The 16,599-nt window shown below is 36.1% G+C and overlaps 2 protein-coding genes and 1 long non-coding RNA gene across 4 annotated transcripts; 1 reads left to right on the forward strand and 2 right to left on the reverse strand.

The window, feature by feature from the left end:
* Positions 1-4,634: 4,634 nt before the first annotated feature.
* LOC130991537 (uncharacterized) lies at positions 4,635-6,075 on the reverse strand. The gene is made up of 3 exons (XM_057915850.1): positions 5,878-6,075; positions 5,266-5,724; positions 4,635-5,036 (listed from the first exon to the last, which is right to left on the reverse strand). Exons 1-3 carry the CDS (start codon positions 6,073-6,075, stop codon positions 4,635-4,637), a joined length of 1,059 nt encoding a protein of 352 aa, XP_057771833.1.
* Positions 6,076-6,807: 732 nt separating this feature from the next.
* On the forward strand, positions 6,808-13,899 carry LOC131006833 (probable ADP-ribosylation factor GTPase-activating protein AGD11). Of its 2 annotated transcripts, none has more exons than XM_057933995.1 (10): positions 6,808-7,287; positions 7,397-7,520; positions 7,988-8,071; positions 9,373-9,520; positions 9,795-9,870; positions 10,274-10,437; positions 10,530-10,719; positions 11,919-12,035; positions 12,501-12,596; positions 13,405-13,899. In XM_057933995.1, exons 2-10 carry the CDS (start codon positions 7,475-7,477, stop codon positions 13,633-13,635), a joined length of 1,152 nt encoding a protein of 383 aa, XP_057789978.1. In that variant the 5' UTR covers positions 6,808-7,287; positions 7,397-7,474; the 3' UTR covers positions 13,636-13,899. The 2 variants fall into 2 exon arrangements, with proteins under 2 accessions (XP_057789978.1, XP_057789979.1); XM_057933996.1 differs by having other exon boundaries at positions 9,373-9,457.
* Positions 13,859-14,730, reverse strand: LOC131006834 (uncharacterized). The gene is made up of 2 exons (XR_009095779.1): positions 14,291-14,730; positions 13,859-14,209 (listed from the first exon to the last, which is right to left on the reverse strand). It is a non-coding gene; the product is annotated as an uncharacterized LOC131006834 (long non-coding RNA).
* Positions 14,731-16,599: the final 1,869 nt, after the last annotated feature.

Genomic DNA, 16,599 nt, shown 5'->3' on the forward strand with positions numbered 1-16,599 from the left:
ATACCCTCAAGAAGAAGAAAGTGAAATTCCGAATTTTTCGGAACAAGAATGAGAAGGGGGCAATGCTTGTGGAGGATGTCCGAGCCAAGAGAAGTGTTTTTGTGGAGAGGGCACCCAAGAGTAGAAAAGCTTTCCAATGGTTAGAGTGTTGTTTCCGACCTCCATGAGGCCATGAGGTATTGTCGAGCTCTAGACGTTAAATTAAGCACTTGTTGGGAGGTAACCCAACTGTTTTTCTATGTTTTGTTTTTCTTTCTTTTAGTTTCGTTTTGTTTCTTTTTGTTTCTTTGTTTTGTTTGGGAGTTTAGTGCAGTGTTGAGCTTGGAAGATGCGGGAACTCGCGCCTTGTTCATACCACCACCATAGAGCATGTGTTTCTGTGAGTAGTGACACACATATCATCATTCCTCCAAACTTATTTTCGAACTTATGTTCTGTAATAAGTTTGGGGGAGGGGGTGAGAGTAGATATGTGTATCACTTTATCTTTTTGTTGGCTTTATTGTTTTATCCTGCTTGGTTGGTGGTGTGTGTTTGTTTTGTTTTTGAGATGATTATTGCTCCATTAGATTTCTGGTGAGATGCTAATGATGATTTCTGTGAAAAAAAAATTGAATTTGATTTTCTTTAATGATTTGAGCATAATTGAAACTAATTTGCATAATTCTAGAGTGATTTTGACCTTGACTTTTAGACATTGAATAAACCTGTGAGGATTTGAGCCATAAATGTTTATCATACACAGTTTATTCTTTGTTGTGATGTTTTGTCATGCATGTGGTGATCTTCTAGAATTTGTCATGGTTTCTGTGTTGAGGTTGCTGTTGTGCCCAGGATTAGGAGATGAATTTAGGCCATATTTTGTTAGCCACATTATTATCCCAAACACTGTCCTTAACGAAAAATTATCATTTGTTATCTACTTTGAGCCTATTTAGCTTTTATTCTTTAACTGGATGATAGGGGGTGATGAAGTATATGGGGATCTTTGTGTGGTGAATATCATAGTGGTCATGAAAAAAGAAGGGATGACATTGTGCTACTATTTACTCTTATAAGCTCTAGAAAGTTGTGAAAAGAGAAAAAAAAATTGTTGAGAAAAGAAAAAAAAAAGAAAAAAAAAAGAAGAGAAAAAGTGTGAAGTCGAGTGTACATTGATAAATTTGTTAGAAAATCGACTTTGTGTGTTGAAAATAAATGGAGAGCATAAAAGAGTGTTTAGTTCTATTATGTGATGATTAAATCCCTTGAGTTGTGTTAATTATGGTGGCATAGTTGGGAGGAAGATGAAATTTATTCCATACTTGTTTTGCGAAGTTATAAGGGGTTAGTGTTCTTAATTTAATTGAGTCACTTAGCCTATATTTTTCCTACCTTAACCAATGTCCTTACATTATAACCCGAAGAAAAAGACCTTTTTGATCTTAGTCCTGGCACACTTTTAGCGATGGAGATTGTAGACAATTGGCAAGCTTATGGTAAGTGATCTATATTGCATTGAATTCGATAAGAGCATAAACGTCCTATATAATATTCCATCAGATTGAGAGTTGAGTGATACACATACCTTGTGAGATTCAATTGTTTGGAATGTCAAGGTTGATTTTGCTATAGGTTGTGTTTATTGGTGAATTTTGTGCTTGATTATTGAGGATTTGAGAATTCTATTATTCTTTATCTTTCGGAGGCATCGATGAGCTAGATTTCTTACCCATTCGTGTTTTTGATTGTGTTCTTCTCATTATTCGAGGACGAACAATGGCTTAAGTTTGGGGGAGTTGATAACACTCATTTTTCCATGGTTTTTAGTATAATGTCATTTTTATAAGGAATTGAGTGTTGGATGATTGTTTTGTGCTTAATTTGCTTTATCTTGTGAAATATGATTCTTACTCGAACTTTGAAGGAAATTGCAGGATTATTGAGTTCGAATTTGGAAAAGTTGTCAGAAATAGAAGTTGTAGTTCGTCTCAAGAGGAGTTTCTGAGTGCAAACGGATCGTAAATCGGAGTTTGGACGAGAAAGTTATGGCCAAAATAAGAAAGTCGCGCACAGCAGTAAATAGTGTTGACAATTGCCTGTGTTAGTTGCAGTTTTTGTTGCTAAGAAATTAGTGATCAATCACCCAGGTCATGCCTTTTGCATGACTTTGCAATTTTTGTTTTTTCAATCTATTTTGTCCTATACGCATGACCCTCACCAAATGTCACCGTTGGCGGTGGTCTAATCCTACTCGATCTCATATATAGAATAGAACTGATCTCATGCAAGTGTGCTTCTTTATTTAAAGATAAAAATAATAAAATAATTAGTATTTTTGCTCCTCGTAAAATGCACGGGTAACACTTTCATATTTATATATTTATATACATTGATACCAACTCAATCATTATATTTATAAGTATAATAAAAATACTGTTAAAAAAAGTATAATAAAAATAATACTCCCTCCGTCCCAGCCTAATAGGCTCAGTTCTTTTCGGCACAGAGATTAAGAAACTCATTTTTTTTATAGATAAATGGTGTGGTCCACACAATTTTAATCTTTTAAGTACATACCTAATTTTTGTTAATTACCTTTGCTTCCCTTATCTCATTTTAGCAAAAATAGTTATTTACGAAAAATAATTATTTTTTGTAAGGATTTTATTTTAAGAAAAATTATCCACTTTTATTTTAAGAAATTATTTTATTTTACAAAAAATAATTATTTTATTGTATTGTCCACTTTATAATTATTGTTTGTAACTTTTTATTTTTAAAATATAAAAATAAAATAAAAATTAAGAAGTCCCTAATTATTTCTAATTTTAGACTGAGCCTATTAGAGTGGGACGTCCTAAAAAGGAAAACGAGCCTATTGGAGTGGGACGGGGGGAGTAATTTCAACTGAATATATTTGAGCTGAATATTGAAAAAATAAAAGAATAAAATTTAATTCACAATAATAAAAATTGGTATTATGAAAAAGCAAAAAAAAAACGTTAAAAATTGAAAATAAAAATATAAAAACAGATTTATTTAAAAAAGGATGAGAGAGGAGAGATATTTTTTTAAAAAACTTTAATAATTAAATAAATATAAATTTTACATTTTTAAGTCAAATATTTATATAAAATATACTCCCTCCGTCCGCGAATTAAAGCCCCATTTGCCTCTAAATATTTGTCCGCGAATTAAAGCCCCATTTGCCTTTTTGTACCCTTTTACCCTCCCTCTTTACTTTAAATTACTACCCTTTGCCATTAATTATCCCACCTAATTTTTTAACCTACTTAATTATAGATTTAAGTATTCATCCTTAATTAAAGCCTCATTAAATTTATGTCTATCAAATGGAATTCTAGAGAATTCCACATTTCGCAGTTGCCTCTCTCTCTCTACCAAACCCTAGACTTTTTCATCGGGTTCTTATCTCTTTGCATCGTCTCTCTCTTGTTCTTCCTAAATCTACCATTGTTGTGTTACTCCATGGATCATCCCTTTGAAACTGAATCGATTGTGCCGAAAACCCCGGCCTCTGATCTCTGTGAATTGGCGCCGTGGTTGATGGCTGAAACCGAGCCGCCGCACCTTCCTATCTCTGAATCGGAGAAAACGACGTCGGTATCTGAAGCGGCGCCGTGGTTGCCGCCGGATACTGAAGCGGCTCGTCTCCCTCTCTCTGAATCGGAGCAGATCTCGCCGGTAGCTGAAGCGGCGCCGTGGTTGCTGCCAGATACTGAAGCGGCTCGTCTTCCTCTGTCTGAATCGGAGCAGATCTCGCCGGTAGCTGAAGCGGCGCCGTGGTTGCTGCCAGATACTGAAGCGGCTCGTCTCCCTCTCTCTGAATCGGAGCAGATATCGCCGGTAGCTGAAGCGGCGCCGTGGTTGCTGCCAGAAACTGAGCCGCCGGGCCTCCCTCTCTCTGAATCGGAGGAATCTCTCTCTGAATCACCGGACTATGATTCTGACGGCTTCCATCTCTCTGAACACATCAGACGAGAGAGGAAAAAGACCGATCGAATCTCAAAGCTCCGCGAATCTTTCAGACGCGATCGGGAGAAGGCCGCTCGAATTTCAGACCTCCGAGAATATTTTAGACGAGAGCGCGAGGAGGCCAAGCGAATCAGGTTATCTCGTTCTGTTAAACCAGGTGAAATCGTGATTTTTACTTTGGTGGGGATGGCTGGTGATGCCTTATGTGTGTTTTCATTTCAGCTTCTTTGGTGGGGATGGCTGGTGATGCCTTATGTATTTGCTGCCTTCTCTGTGCTCTCTGATTGCGTTCTCTGTCTGCCTTCATTGTGTACCTGTGATGCTCTATTTGTTCTCTGTGATGCCTTATGTTTTGCATGGTGAATGCCGATTGTGTACCTTTGTTGCTCTCTGTGTACCTGTGATGCTCTCTATGTACCTGTGATATCGATTGTGCATCTTTGGTGCACAATCGGCATCGTTGGTGCTGATTGAGTGACTTTGGTGCCGATTGAGTGACATTGGTGCCAATTGAGGTAATTGTAATAGCCCAGTGATGATGTTAAAGTCTGAGGGCAACATCTACAAAAAGTTTACATTCCAAACACCCCAAAAACATGCATGGTGTTTGTCCTTGTAAACATTTTCACTTGTAATTACATAGGCTTCTACAGAATTCTAATCTATAAGTAACACTTCATTCAGCCATTCTATGACATCTTCAAGCCTTAAAATTTCGCCTTCTTCACTTGATTCCATCTGTAGGAACTCTAGACCTTCCTTGACAAGTGATTCTTCAACTTGAATACATCGTGGTAACATCCCCTGCATGGACAGTCTTTCTTTATTCATATGTGGAATCTTGTAGTTGTTCCCACCCTTACACTTGATTATCTCTTGATAGCAGCCTTGTAAGGTTAGGAAAACATTGTTGAGCTTCTCTGGTGGGTATTCCTCGTACGCAGCTTTCACATTCTCTAGTAACTCCTCGACATTCTTGGCTGGTTTTTGATCTTTTAGGCTCTGAATAGCTCTGAAAAACTCAAGGTCATTGACATTTGTATCCGGTGAATTAGCTGGCTGGCATACTAATTGGAATTTAAATCCATTAGTATTTGCAACCGCTTGAAACTCTGGATCATTTGCTTGAATGTGTGGTTTGGCATTATCTTGTTGGATATATATGTGCTTGCTTGATGTCTTCGGCCACTTGGCCATGAAGTCAGGAACCATTTGCCATAGTAAGGCTATATGATGAATTTGCAAATATTCTGATAGCATTTAATAAAAAAAAATTGAGCATGCTTACCTGTTTTATAAGGCTGTCTCTAATGATGGGCTTAGTGATTGCTGCAATTGCCTTAACTTCCAGCGTACCTTTCACTCTGTTTTTCGAGTTCCTTTGTGCTGGCTCTATGGTTATGAAAGGATAAATGCCTAACTTTCCATCGAATATGACTGTGCCATCTTCATCAATGATAGGCCTCGCAGCAGCACACATAAACATGATTTTTTCAATATGCCTTTTTGATTTGCATGTCCTATGTGGTTCTTCCTCATCGGGCAGGAGGTAGTATCTATCATTGGTTTTGGTAAGATAGAACCATTTTTCATCGATGTGGATGGTGTTGTACATACTTTGGAATGGTATAAAACCATCCTCACTTACCCCACTGAGCTGTTTAAGGCTCCACCTCAGCCTACATAGCTTGTTTTGTGTGGTAAGGAAGGGTTTTATGGCATTTGTATGTGGTTTCAGTTTTTTCTCCTTCACCCATTGATGAAGCAAAGATTTAGACACTCCTAGGTGAGTCGACATGCATCTCAGTGTACTTCTTTCTAAAACTGAAAGTTTTTTGACTTTTTCACCATCAATGAGCATCTTATCCTTGTGTATACATCATTTTCTAATTGATTTAACCTGGACAGGTACACCGGATGCTCTTTGATTGGAGACTTGGCTCCAAATCCTCCAAATGGTCTTCAAGTTTACTTTGAAGTGAAGTGCCGCCTCTTTTTTTGCTCCATGGCGAAGGTTGCCTTCACTGCTATGCTCTAATAGCCACTGGGCAACTTTGTTTCTTTGATCATCTTGTAACTTTGGCCTTTCTTTAGCCATTTTTTGTTTTTGAGTAACAGTAGGATTGAAGGAAAATTAGGTGGGAATTGAATGAGGTGGAGATGTGGATTTATAGTGTAATGGCGGGCCCTTGTACTTTTGGCTCCAAAGTTTTGGAGCCAATGTGGATGATGCCTATTTTAATAAATTTGTTTTGGCTCCAACACGTGTACCATTTCCCTATTAATTTGAATTCTGCCTATGCCTATTCAATTTTGAACAGTTTCGAATTCCACTCTCTCAAAATTAATTAATCAATGAAACATTTGCCTATTAAATTTCGAATTCTGCCTATTAAATTAATTAATCAATGAAACATAAAATTAAGACTTAAATTGAAACATAAAATTAAATGGAAAGCTTAAAGTCAATAAAGTAAAAGCATTCTCTTAAGTAAAGATTAGCAAAAAGTAAACAACTACCCTTATCTTTTACCTACAACACTTTTTTCAGCTTTCTTAGACTCCGTGCCCACCCTCTCAAATGGGGCTTTAATTCGCGGACGGAGGGAGTATCATATCAAGGTTCTTATCTTGATCTTTAATTTGATATTCATATTAAATATTTTATAATTAATCGAATTTTATAATTTTTATAAAGAAATAAAATAAAATAATGAAAAAGGATAATAGTATATATAATTTTTAATTTTATTATAATTATAAAATTATCACTAAATTTCAAAATTGATTTCAAATTAAAAATTACATGTTGAAGTGCATCGTAGCCCTTGTCCATGTACAGATGTACTAGCCTAGTCAACTGAGAAAATTAGCATTTGTTTCCCGTCAATCATAACTGCCAGATATAATCCACACCGCCGCTTAAAAATCTCTTCTGATTGTTAATTTCTTTTTTTTTTTTTGAGACAATTCTGATTGTTATTCTTATTACCTTTCTTTCTCAAAGAAAAAAAGGATCGGAAGAATGCCATCACCTTTGATCTTGTTGCTTGCCTGCTAAATACATTTTTTCTCAAATTTTCTACAAAAATCCCACACTAGTCCTAATTCAAATGTTCAATTGATCAGTTAAAATCCGATAATCCCGATCCTTCTATGTTCCTGTTTCATGAATTCTAGGATTATTGCAAGCTGTAGTATTTAATCCATGCAATTAATAATGATGAAGCGTTGGCGATGTTCCAATGATTGAATTATCTGAAATTTCTCATTACCAGCAGGCATTCATAGCCCAACTTTTGATCATCACGTAAGAGCCCCTTTTCTGGTTTTAAACGTGATGCTCTTTTGATCTTGTTTTTTCCTTACATTTTCAATTTGGTGCGAGATGAATAATATGAATTTTCCTTATAATGCAGAACAAAAGGTGATAATATGGTTTCTCTATAGATGCTGTTTGCTGATCTGGGACCCGGCCCGAATTTGTGACCCTACAAATGTCTATTCATGAAGACAACAAGAAGGAAACTAAAGAAGTTCCAGGTACTTTTCTTCATGTGGTTAATTCTGGTCATTTTTCTGAATTATTGGTGAAAAATTTATCCCGATTTCATCTTCTATTGATGATTTGTGTTAATTTTAAGCTGAAACTGAATAGTTATAGTCATAGAGGCGGCTTTGGGAATTGCATTTGGTTACATGTTGGCTAATGTAGGAAAGGGCAATGATCGAAACCAGGCTTCTATTATTAGACATGAGCATATTGTTTTATCTTGTTTTTATCTCTTAGAATAAATTACTGTAATTCTGAGAAACTGTTGGCTTTATTGTTTTTCCGTAGCTACTATTTTCATTTCATGGTACGGTTTCATTTTTAAGCATTGATTATATAGGAAATTTAATGGAGTTCTTTTATGTGTCATTTAGCGCGCGTATCAAATTCCAGGATAAGATTTTCGGAATTATGCTGTGTTATGAAGACTAGTGATTTATGTTACAATATGAATCAGGTGCCTGTCTTTATGACCTCCTTAAAATGGAGACCTCTTCAAAGTGGGGTCACTACTCAAAAAAATGGAAGAATTCTGCTCTAGGTAAGTAAAATCCTGTATTATCTAAATTTCTCGTTATCTTTTGTCGTTTCTGTGCGTAGCATTATAGTATGATTCTAGAGGTCCTTTATCTGTTCATGGTGATGGCGAGGGAAACTGCCCTTCAATGATTTTGTTTCTTTTTTCATTTTTGCACCATTTGAAAATTAGCCACTGGTTAATGCGGGACCGAAACTAATAGCTTGTGCTCGAATTAAGTATTCACTGCCCATGCCTTTGCAAGAGAAACTGAGCTTAGTTAAAAGGATTAGGAAAATGCCGATATGCTTCCACTCAGAAAGAAAACCTATAGTAAGAAGAATACTCATCTTCGTGAGGGTTCGTTGTCATAGACTGTTGCATGATTTCATAGTAGCCAATGGGAGTTTTCGGCTACTCTATCTTAACTTCTGTAAAGTTTTCGTCCCGAAGATAAGAGTTCCTTTGCAATCGAAATCTACTAATTGGGTAGTGTGATTGCAGGAAGTAACTCATGATGTTGTTTTCCACACCTACATAGTTACAGTCTTCATTTTGCAATGACTTTCTCATTTTGATGATTATCTTCTTTTATTATTACCAATGAGAATGAAGAAATGTGAACCATGAAAGAAAAATAAGAAGTGCTTAGAGATCAAATGATACCATATATTGGTTTGTAAATTTTCAGTAAAATTACTCATGATCAATGTAGAAAATTGATTAGGCATTGGTGATATTCAGATTTCATTGCCCAGCTAAGGATGTCTCGGCTGGATTTTTTCATGTGATTGTTCCCTAAACATTTTTTAAAAAGTTAAACTACACTGTTTCACCTGGGATTTTTACTCCTTGTTTACACTCAACTAAAACCTTTTTTATATGTCAATCATGGTTTTGTAAAAAATGCATTGTAGGCTGTGTGCATGTGTCATTTCTTACTTTCTTCTTCCGCTGTCTATACTTCTAAAGAAATGAAATTTTTGTCGAAGTCCCTAACTGGAATGATTTCTTTTCTCATTCTAAAAAACATTGCATAAAAGCTTGCCTCTTCAAGCATGACAGTTTGCATCATTAAAAAACTCAGTTAATCTGTTTATATTACCTCTGTTATTGTTCTGCACTAGAAACTTTTTGCCTACACTTCCTACTTATTCTAGCAGTATAATTGTGTGCAAATGTCTTTTCTTTAGCAAATCAGGGAACAAAGTATGCTTACACTCACTTTCTTGTGATTTTTTTTTTTCACTATGTAAGTAAATAATTGGGAATCCATAATTTCAGCATGCAACTAATACATTCTGCTCATGCATTCTGTTTATAAGGTGCACGAGCGAGGCTGGAGAGTCTATTATCTGAAGCTGGCAATAGAACTTGTGCAGATTGTGGATCACCGGATCCAAAATGGGTGTACTTCTCAGAATTAATACTCATCTTAGTTCATCTATTTATCTATGGATCCTGCTGGATTTCGTATGAACATAAATATTCCTTTACATCTTATGTTTGTTTCTTTCATCTGAATATACTTGGCGAATTTAAAGAGGGAAATTGGCTATTTCCAATTTTATTTTTGCCGTATTTTACTATGTATCACTGGATCCTGTATGTGTTTGATTGAAGACATTAAAAATTTTGTTAGTGGTATTTCTGTGGAAATTCTTGTAAGTGGCCTTACAGATTTGTTCAATTTACTTTCAAAACTAAAACTTCAGTTTTACGATGTTCTTCTATTGTTGACGACCAGATCTCTTACCACTGGAGCTTTTATTTGTATCAAATGTTCGGGAGTTCATAGAAGCCTTGGGGTGCATATATCACAGGTGTGGATGTCACTAACCGACTCATCTGATCAAACACTTTTAACAAGTTTTTTTTTTATTGATTAGTATATGTTCATAGCTTTTCTGCTTTTCATTTTCATTAAGCAGCTGCACAAGTTATTAGCTCTATTCTAGCAAGGCGTCTATCTATAAAGTATGAGCCTTGAGTTTATTCGATTTTTATAATAGTCTACCATTTTAACAAATAAGTTTGAATGCTTTAACATTTGACTTAAGACTACTTCATGGTTTAAAATTTTTAATGTGGGAAATGGTAACATTTGATATGATATTAGTTGTAATTTTGCTGCTTGCATCTAGTTAACGCATGTCGACTGGTTAGCTTCCACTTCCAGTCGCGTCCATTTCAATACTTATTATGTCTAGTATGTTGGTGCTGTAGGTATTCTCTGTGAAACTTGATGAGTGGACACACGAGCAAGTCGATACTATAACTGAAATGGGTGGAAATAGTGTTGTGAACTTGAAATTTGAAGCTCAAATTCCTGACAACTATAAAAAACCGAATCCCGACTCTACTGCACAGGAGCGGACTGATTTTATAAGGTAGTACTGGGATAGCAACCTCCAGCCATTTTCTTGGTCAGTATGTATATATATAGTTTTTCTGAACTGCAGACTACATTTTGTATTCTCAGGAGAAAATACGAGCTTCAACAGTTCTTGAACAGTGGTTTACCACCACCTTGTCCATTTCCATCTTCATCAACTTCCTATCAGAATTCTGCATTGCCCACTGATAAGAAGCACCAACATGAGAAACGCACATCGGGTAACCGCAACAACCGGAAAAGATCAGAAAAGACTTCGAAGATAACTAACTCAACGGTAAAATTTAAAGATATTAACTGTCTTCTATAAATCCTTATTTTGAACATTTCATTGCTATCACATGAAGTGACACTACTCAAATTCTGCAGTTTCTGAGGTATACATTTATGATTTAAAGTGGGGATTACTTTTTTTATATATTGTTTGTTCTAAATGATAATATATTTATCCAACTGTTTATAAGGTGATATAAAATTATAACACCGTCCCTAAGGTATAAAATTATATCTTGCCCAAGGAAAAAGGTGTTGCCTATAATTTTATACGACCTGCCCGAATTTTTTATTACGTCAAACTGTCAAAGCAAACAAGGTATAAGGTGTTAAATAAAGCTTATCCCTTCTACCTCATAGCAAACGCACCCTACAGGTTGAGCACTCTACCTGAAGCAAAAGGGATTATATATATAATTGAATAATGTATCATTATTGATAGTAGAATATTTGATTGAATCTGAAATTTTTATGTGCTCTCTGCCATATTTTAACTATCCACTCCAACTAGGTGGTTTTGAATTGACTATAGGAGAGTTATCAAATTTTATAAAGGATTTAGTCTTAAATTATAGCCCGAATTTTGATCCCATGGTGACTTTTTAGCCCGAACTTAAACATTTTACAAATATAGTTAGTAGTTGTCTTCGTTGTTAACTTAATAGCTCAAATAAAAAAATAAAAAAAATTGTCCAACTTAATGGAGGCATTTGGTTTCATTGATAAAATAATCCAACTTAATCAAATGTTTGTTTTACATGATTCGGCCCGTGATGTATAACTTGGCCTGCGGCCTAATCATCCAAGTGAATGATTATTCATCACCCCTAAGTTAAGTGGATTATTTAATCATCCTCCAATCCTATCAATCTTATCTATTTCACCCACCAAACCAAACGCCTCCCTCCGATATGTGTCTTCAAAATACAAGCTTCCAAGCCAATGATATACCTACGAACAATCTGAAATACCTTTTTAAATATTGAAAAACAAACAGAATCCCTCTTAAGTTCTTCGAAATTTATTACTCAGATGATTAAGTACACAACATAGATAACTACAAGTTACTATATTTTGTTTTTAAGTGTGACTAAAAGTCATCATAAGGTCAAAATTCGGAATAAATTTAAGAATATCCCTTTGTAAATCATATTTTCATCTCTCTCTTGAATCTATTATGTGATGCAAGTTAATGTGGTATAGGCAGGTATGGTCGAATTTGTAGGCCTGATTAAGGTCAATATAATACGAGGCACCAACCTAGTTGTCCGAGATATGGTGAGTAGTGACCCCTATGTTGTCCTCTCACTTGGAAATCAGGTACGTCATTCTGCAATTTTTTATTTTTTTGGGTTAGTCAAAGTTTATATCTTTAACTATAAGTGTTTCTAAAAACTGACATTAACTTACGTTTTCACTTCAAAAGTCTCCAACTTTGATTTATGTTCTAGACTTCTAGTGCCATAAGAAATCCAACGATGGAAATGACAAGTGGCCTCACCGGAGTTTAGGGTTTTTTCTATGATTTTATAATGCATCATAAAGATTCTGGTGAGGTGACTTATTATTCTGTTGCCAGATTCTGTAAGCCGGGAAATACATCAAACTTTTTCTGAAATTGAGGGTTTTTGGAGTGAAACATAAGTTGGGAGCCTTTTGTGAAAAATGCTGAAAGTTGTAAATACAAACTATGATCAACCTTTTTTTGTTTTTTCCCTCCATGTGCAATTTTATGTATGGTAATAGAAGCTAATATAGCTACTTGTATGACTATGATTACTGCAGTCAATGAAGACACGGGTTATAAAGAATAACATCAACCCGATTTGGAATGAGTGCCTAATGTTGTCGATTCCAGAAGATATACCTCCTTTGAAGTTGGTTAGTTTTCTTATTTATGGAAGGAAATTCAAATTAAAATATTTTTGAATTGGTCTTCTTACTATTACTTTGTTAAAATTGATTTGTTGTACTTCCATTTATAGTAAAATTGAATCCTTATAGAGTGCATTCTCTTTAGTTGTAAATTTATCATAGGAAAAAGAGGGATAAACAAAATTTCACCCTTTAAATCTATCGTTTCTTTTCCCTCATTTTCTATTTGACCCTTACTTATTCCTCCTTTACACTACAAAGGGGATAATATTATCCCTCCAAAAATGGTGTAATAGTATTATCACTCCTTTGTAGTGAAAATGATGAATGAGTAAGGGTCAAGTAGGAAATGAGAGAAAAGAAATGAAGGATTTAAAGGATGAAATTTTGGTTATCCCTCATTTTCGCACGATAAATTTACAACCAAAGAGAACGTTGTACCCATATAAAATAAAAGTGTATATTTTTATTCATGGTAAAATCAGGTCCTTTTGTACACCAAAAGAATGCCTAATCTTAATATAGTTGAAAGTACATTAGTATTCACGAACCACTTCTCTTAAATAAAATGGAAGAATAGGGATCAAATAATAGAAATGTGAAAATATAGGGACTACTGGGATACACATAAAAGTACAAACATCCACTTAAAAACTTGAAACTACAGACATAGTCAAATGGCAAAGATAAAAATAGTGAGATGTCGTGAAGATTTTAATGAAAGCATAATTGTTGAAATACAACATTTGCAAACTTGTACAATTGGGATGGTAATGCTTCATTACTTACTAAGAAATTTATGTTCTTTTGGCAGCATGTTTATGACAAGGATACATTCTCAACGGATGATTTTATGGGGGATGCGGAGATTGATATTGAACCACTGCTCTCCGCTGCTAGGGCTACGGAGTCATCCTCAACCGGTGATGGTGGTGCCGTCACATTTCAACCTGGTAGGGTCAAACAAGTCGTTTGCATCTGCTTGCAGAATGTTGAACGAGGCGCGCTGGAGATCGAGCTCGAGTGTATGCCTCTCACGCAATAGCAAAGTCGAAAAGGGATCTTTTACGCCATAATGCTTCATCAGATAAGCTCGTCACCAACACTTTCTTTTGATTTCCAATGTTGCTGATGCGGCTCAGCATTATAAGGAGAGTGTTTCATTAATCTAATCATTCTTCTTCGCTATGGTGCCTACATTTTTGTAACTCTTGTTTTATTGTACATTAAATGATAAATCAATGTAAAAAATACTGAACATTATATTCTTTTCTTTTTTTGTGAAACAAAAGATGCTTTATTTAAGAAACAACGCAAGTACACCCGAGAAAAGAAAGACCAGCCACAAATGTCCACACATAAGGGTTACTGTAGCTTCTAGCATTACGAGCGACAACATGAGCTAAAGAGTTGGCATCTCTGACAATATGGTTAAACCTGACAAACATCAAATGATCGATAAGAACTTAGCAACCTTGGAAAATTTTCTCAAACTCTGACCTGTCTATCCCGTCCGCCTTACTAGGCTGATGTCTGAATGCACTAGCACCCGAGGAAAGTCGAGGCTTTTCTTTCAGGAGAGCGCCTCATGGCTTCGCCTTTCTCAACCAGCACACATCCTGGAAAACATTTTGCTCGAGCCATAAAAAATACACCCTGCTGATCCAAAATAATCATACCCAGCCCAGTCACATTCTCACCTTGAAATAATGTAGCATCCACGTCATAACAAACCCACCCATCGACATTGCATCCTTCTATTCACCACTTCCCTGCTCCCTCTCCCAAGTTGACCTCGGGCATTAGTTCATTTTTCCCAACAACTTTTGGCATTAATCACAACTTATTAAAGTGACAAAAGGGAAAGGTATGTGAATGTGGGAAATGATTGTGTTCTCTGTGACCAGAGTGTGGAGAGCCTTTGGCATATCTTTGTGTCTTGTCCTTTTGCGAGGCATCCGAGTTGGGGTGGATCAAGGTGAATCATTTAATGATTTCTTGTTTCATAACTTGAAAGTTCGGAAGGGGAGCAACAATTTACTGTTGCCGTGACGATGGCATTAATCACAACTTCTATCAAATCAAAGGTCAAGATGGAAAATGGATAACTTGTGGAGACAAAAAAGGGAAAGGTACCATCGCCATTGAAACCAAGAAAGGTACGCGATTTATTAAAAATGTTCTCATCTTTCCACATCTTGCACAAAATCTACTCAGTGTTGGCCAGATGATGGAAAATGGATATGCCCTTCATTTTGAGAAGAATTCATGTCGAATTTACGACATGAAAAATAATCAAGATTTTGCAGAAGTAAAGATGAGAAATAATAGAAATTTTCCCATCGTATGGAAATATCCTCAAAAGGCAATGCTAGCTCACGTCGATGATACGAGTCTATGGCACCGAAGATTTGGGCATTTAAACCTAAATGCCTTGAGACTACTTCATCAAAAAAATATGATGAGGGATATGCCTCTTCTAAATGAAAAAGAAGGTGTATGCGAAGCATGCATGACCGGAAAGCAACACAGATAACCATTTCCAACAGAGAAAACATGGCGAGCCAAGAAGATACTAGAGCTTGTCCACACCGACATTTGCAGTCCAATGCACCTTCAGTAAACCAAAACAGGTACTCCATACTGTTTATTGATGACTACTTTAGAATGACTTGGGTATATTTCTTCCAAGAAAAATCAGAAGTCTTTAAAATCTTCAAGAGAATTAAGAACTTTGTGGAAAAACAAAGTGGTCGTAAGGTACCGAGTACAACTCGAAAGAGTTCGACAAGTTATGTGAAGATGAAGGTGTGGAGCATCAACTAACGGTGGCCTACACTCAACAAAACGGCGTGTCGAAATGAAAGAATCGAACAGTTATGGAGATAGCGAGATCCATGCTGGAAGAGAAAGGATTTCCAAAGAAGTTCTGGGCGGAGGCAGTGTATACATCAATCTACCTACTCAACCGATGTCCAACACAGGTCGTGCTAAACAATACGCCGATTGAAGCTTGGTCAGGACAAAAGCTTTTAGCCAAACATTTGAGGGTTTTTGGAAGTATCTGCTACATCCACATTCCCTCAGTAAAAAGACACAAACTGGAGGACAAGACGAAGAAAGGAATTTTTCTCGGCTACAGCTTAATTTCTTAGGGATATAGAATTTACAATCTCCAAAATAAGAAATTGGTGACAAGTCGAGATGTGGAGATTGATGAGCAAACTTTTTGGAATTGGGAAATAGAAAGTGTGGAAAGGAGGGCAATAACCACACACCTCAAAGAAACTCCAAGACAAGAAGAACGAGATCAACAAAACCCCACATCTACACCAAGAGCCTCCTTAGAAGCCAATATGTCAAGTGGATCCAACTCAGACTCTTCACCAGAATCTCCACCTCTTCGGGTAAGAACTCTAGCAGATTTATATGAATCCACTGATATTTATGAAACTTGCAACTTTTATTCTTTGGAGCCACATAACTATGCAGAAGCATCATAAGAGAAAGTTTGGATTAAAGCAATGGAGGGGGAGATAAAAATGATTAAAAAGAATGATACTTGGGAGTTGGTGGATCTTCCAATTGACAAAGAAGTCATTGGTGTCAAATGGGAGTTCAAGACAAAGCTGAATCCTGATGACTCAATCTAGAAGCATAAGGCAAGACTTGTCGCAAAAGGATACGCTCAAGTGCCATGAGTCGACTACACAGAAACGTTTGCTCCAGTTACCCGGATGTACATAATTCAAGCACTTATAGCATTAGCGGCTCAGAAGAAATGAAAAATCTATCAGCTTGACTTGATGTTAAGTCGACCTTTCTCAATAAAGATCTAATAGATAAGATATATGTGGAGCAGCCAGAAGGATTCACAAAACAAGAAGGCAAAGTTCTTCGCCTCAAGAAAGCACTCTATGGGCTCAAACAAGTGCCACGAGCCTGGTACAACAAAATAGATGGATATTTCACCGGTTAAGGGTTCATGAGGAGCAAGAACGAGGCCACT

This window comes from Salvia miltiorrhiza, chromosome 1 (genome assembly GCF_028751815.1).
Source record: "Salvia miltiorrhiza cultivar Shanhuang (shh) chromosome 1, IMPLAD_Smil_shh, whole genome shotgun sequence".
Lineage (NCBI taxonomy): Eukaryota > Viridiplantae > Streptophyta > Magnoliopsida > Lamiales > Lamiaceae > Salvia > Salvia miltiorrhiza.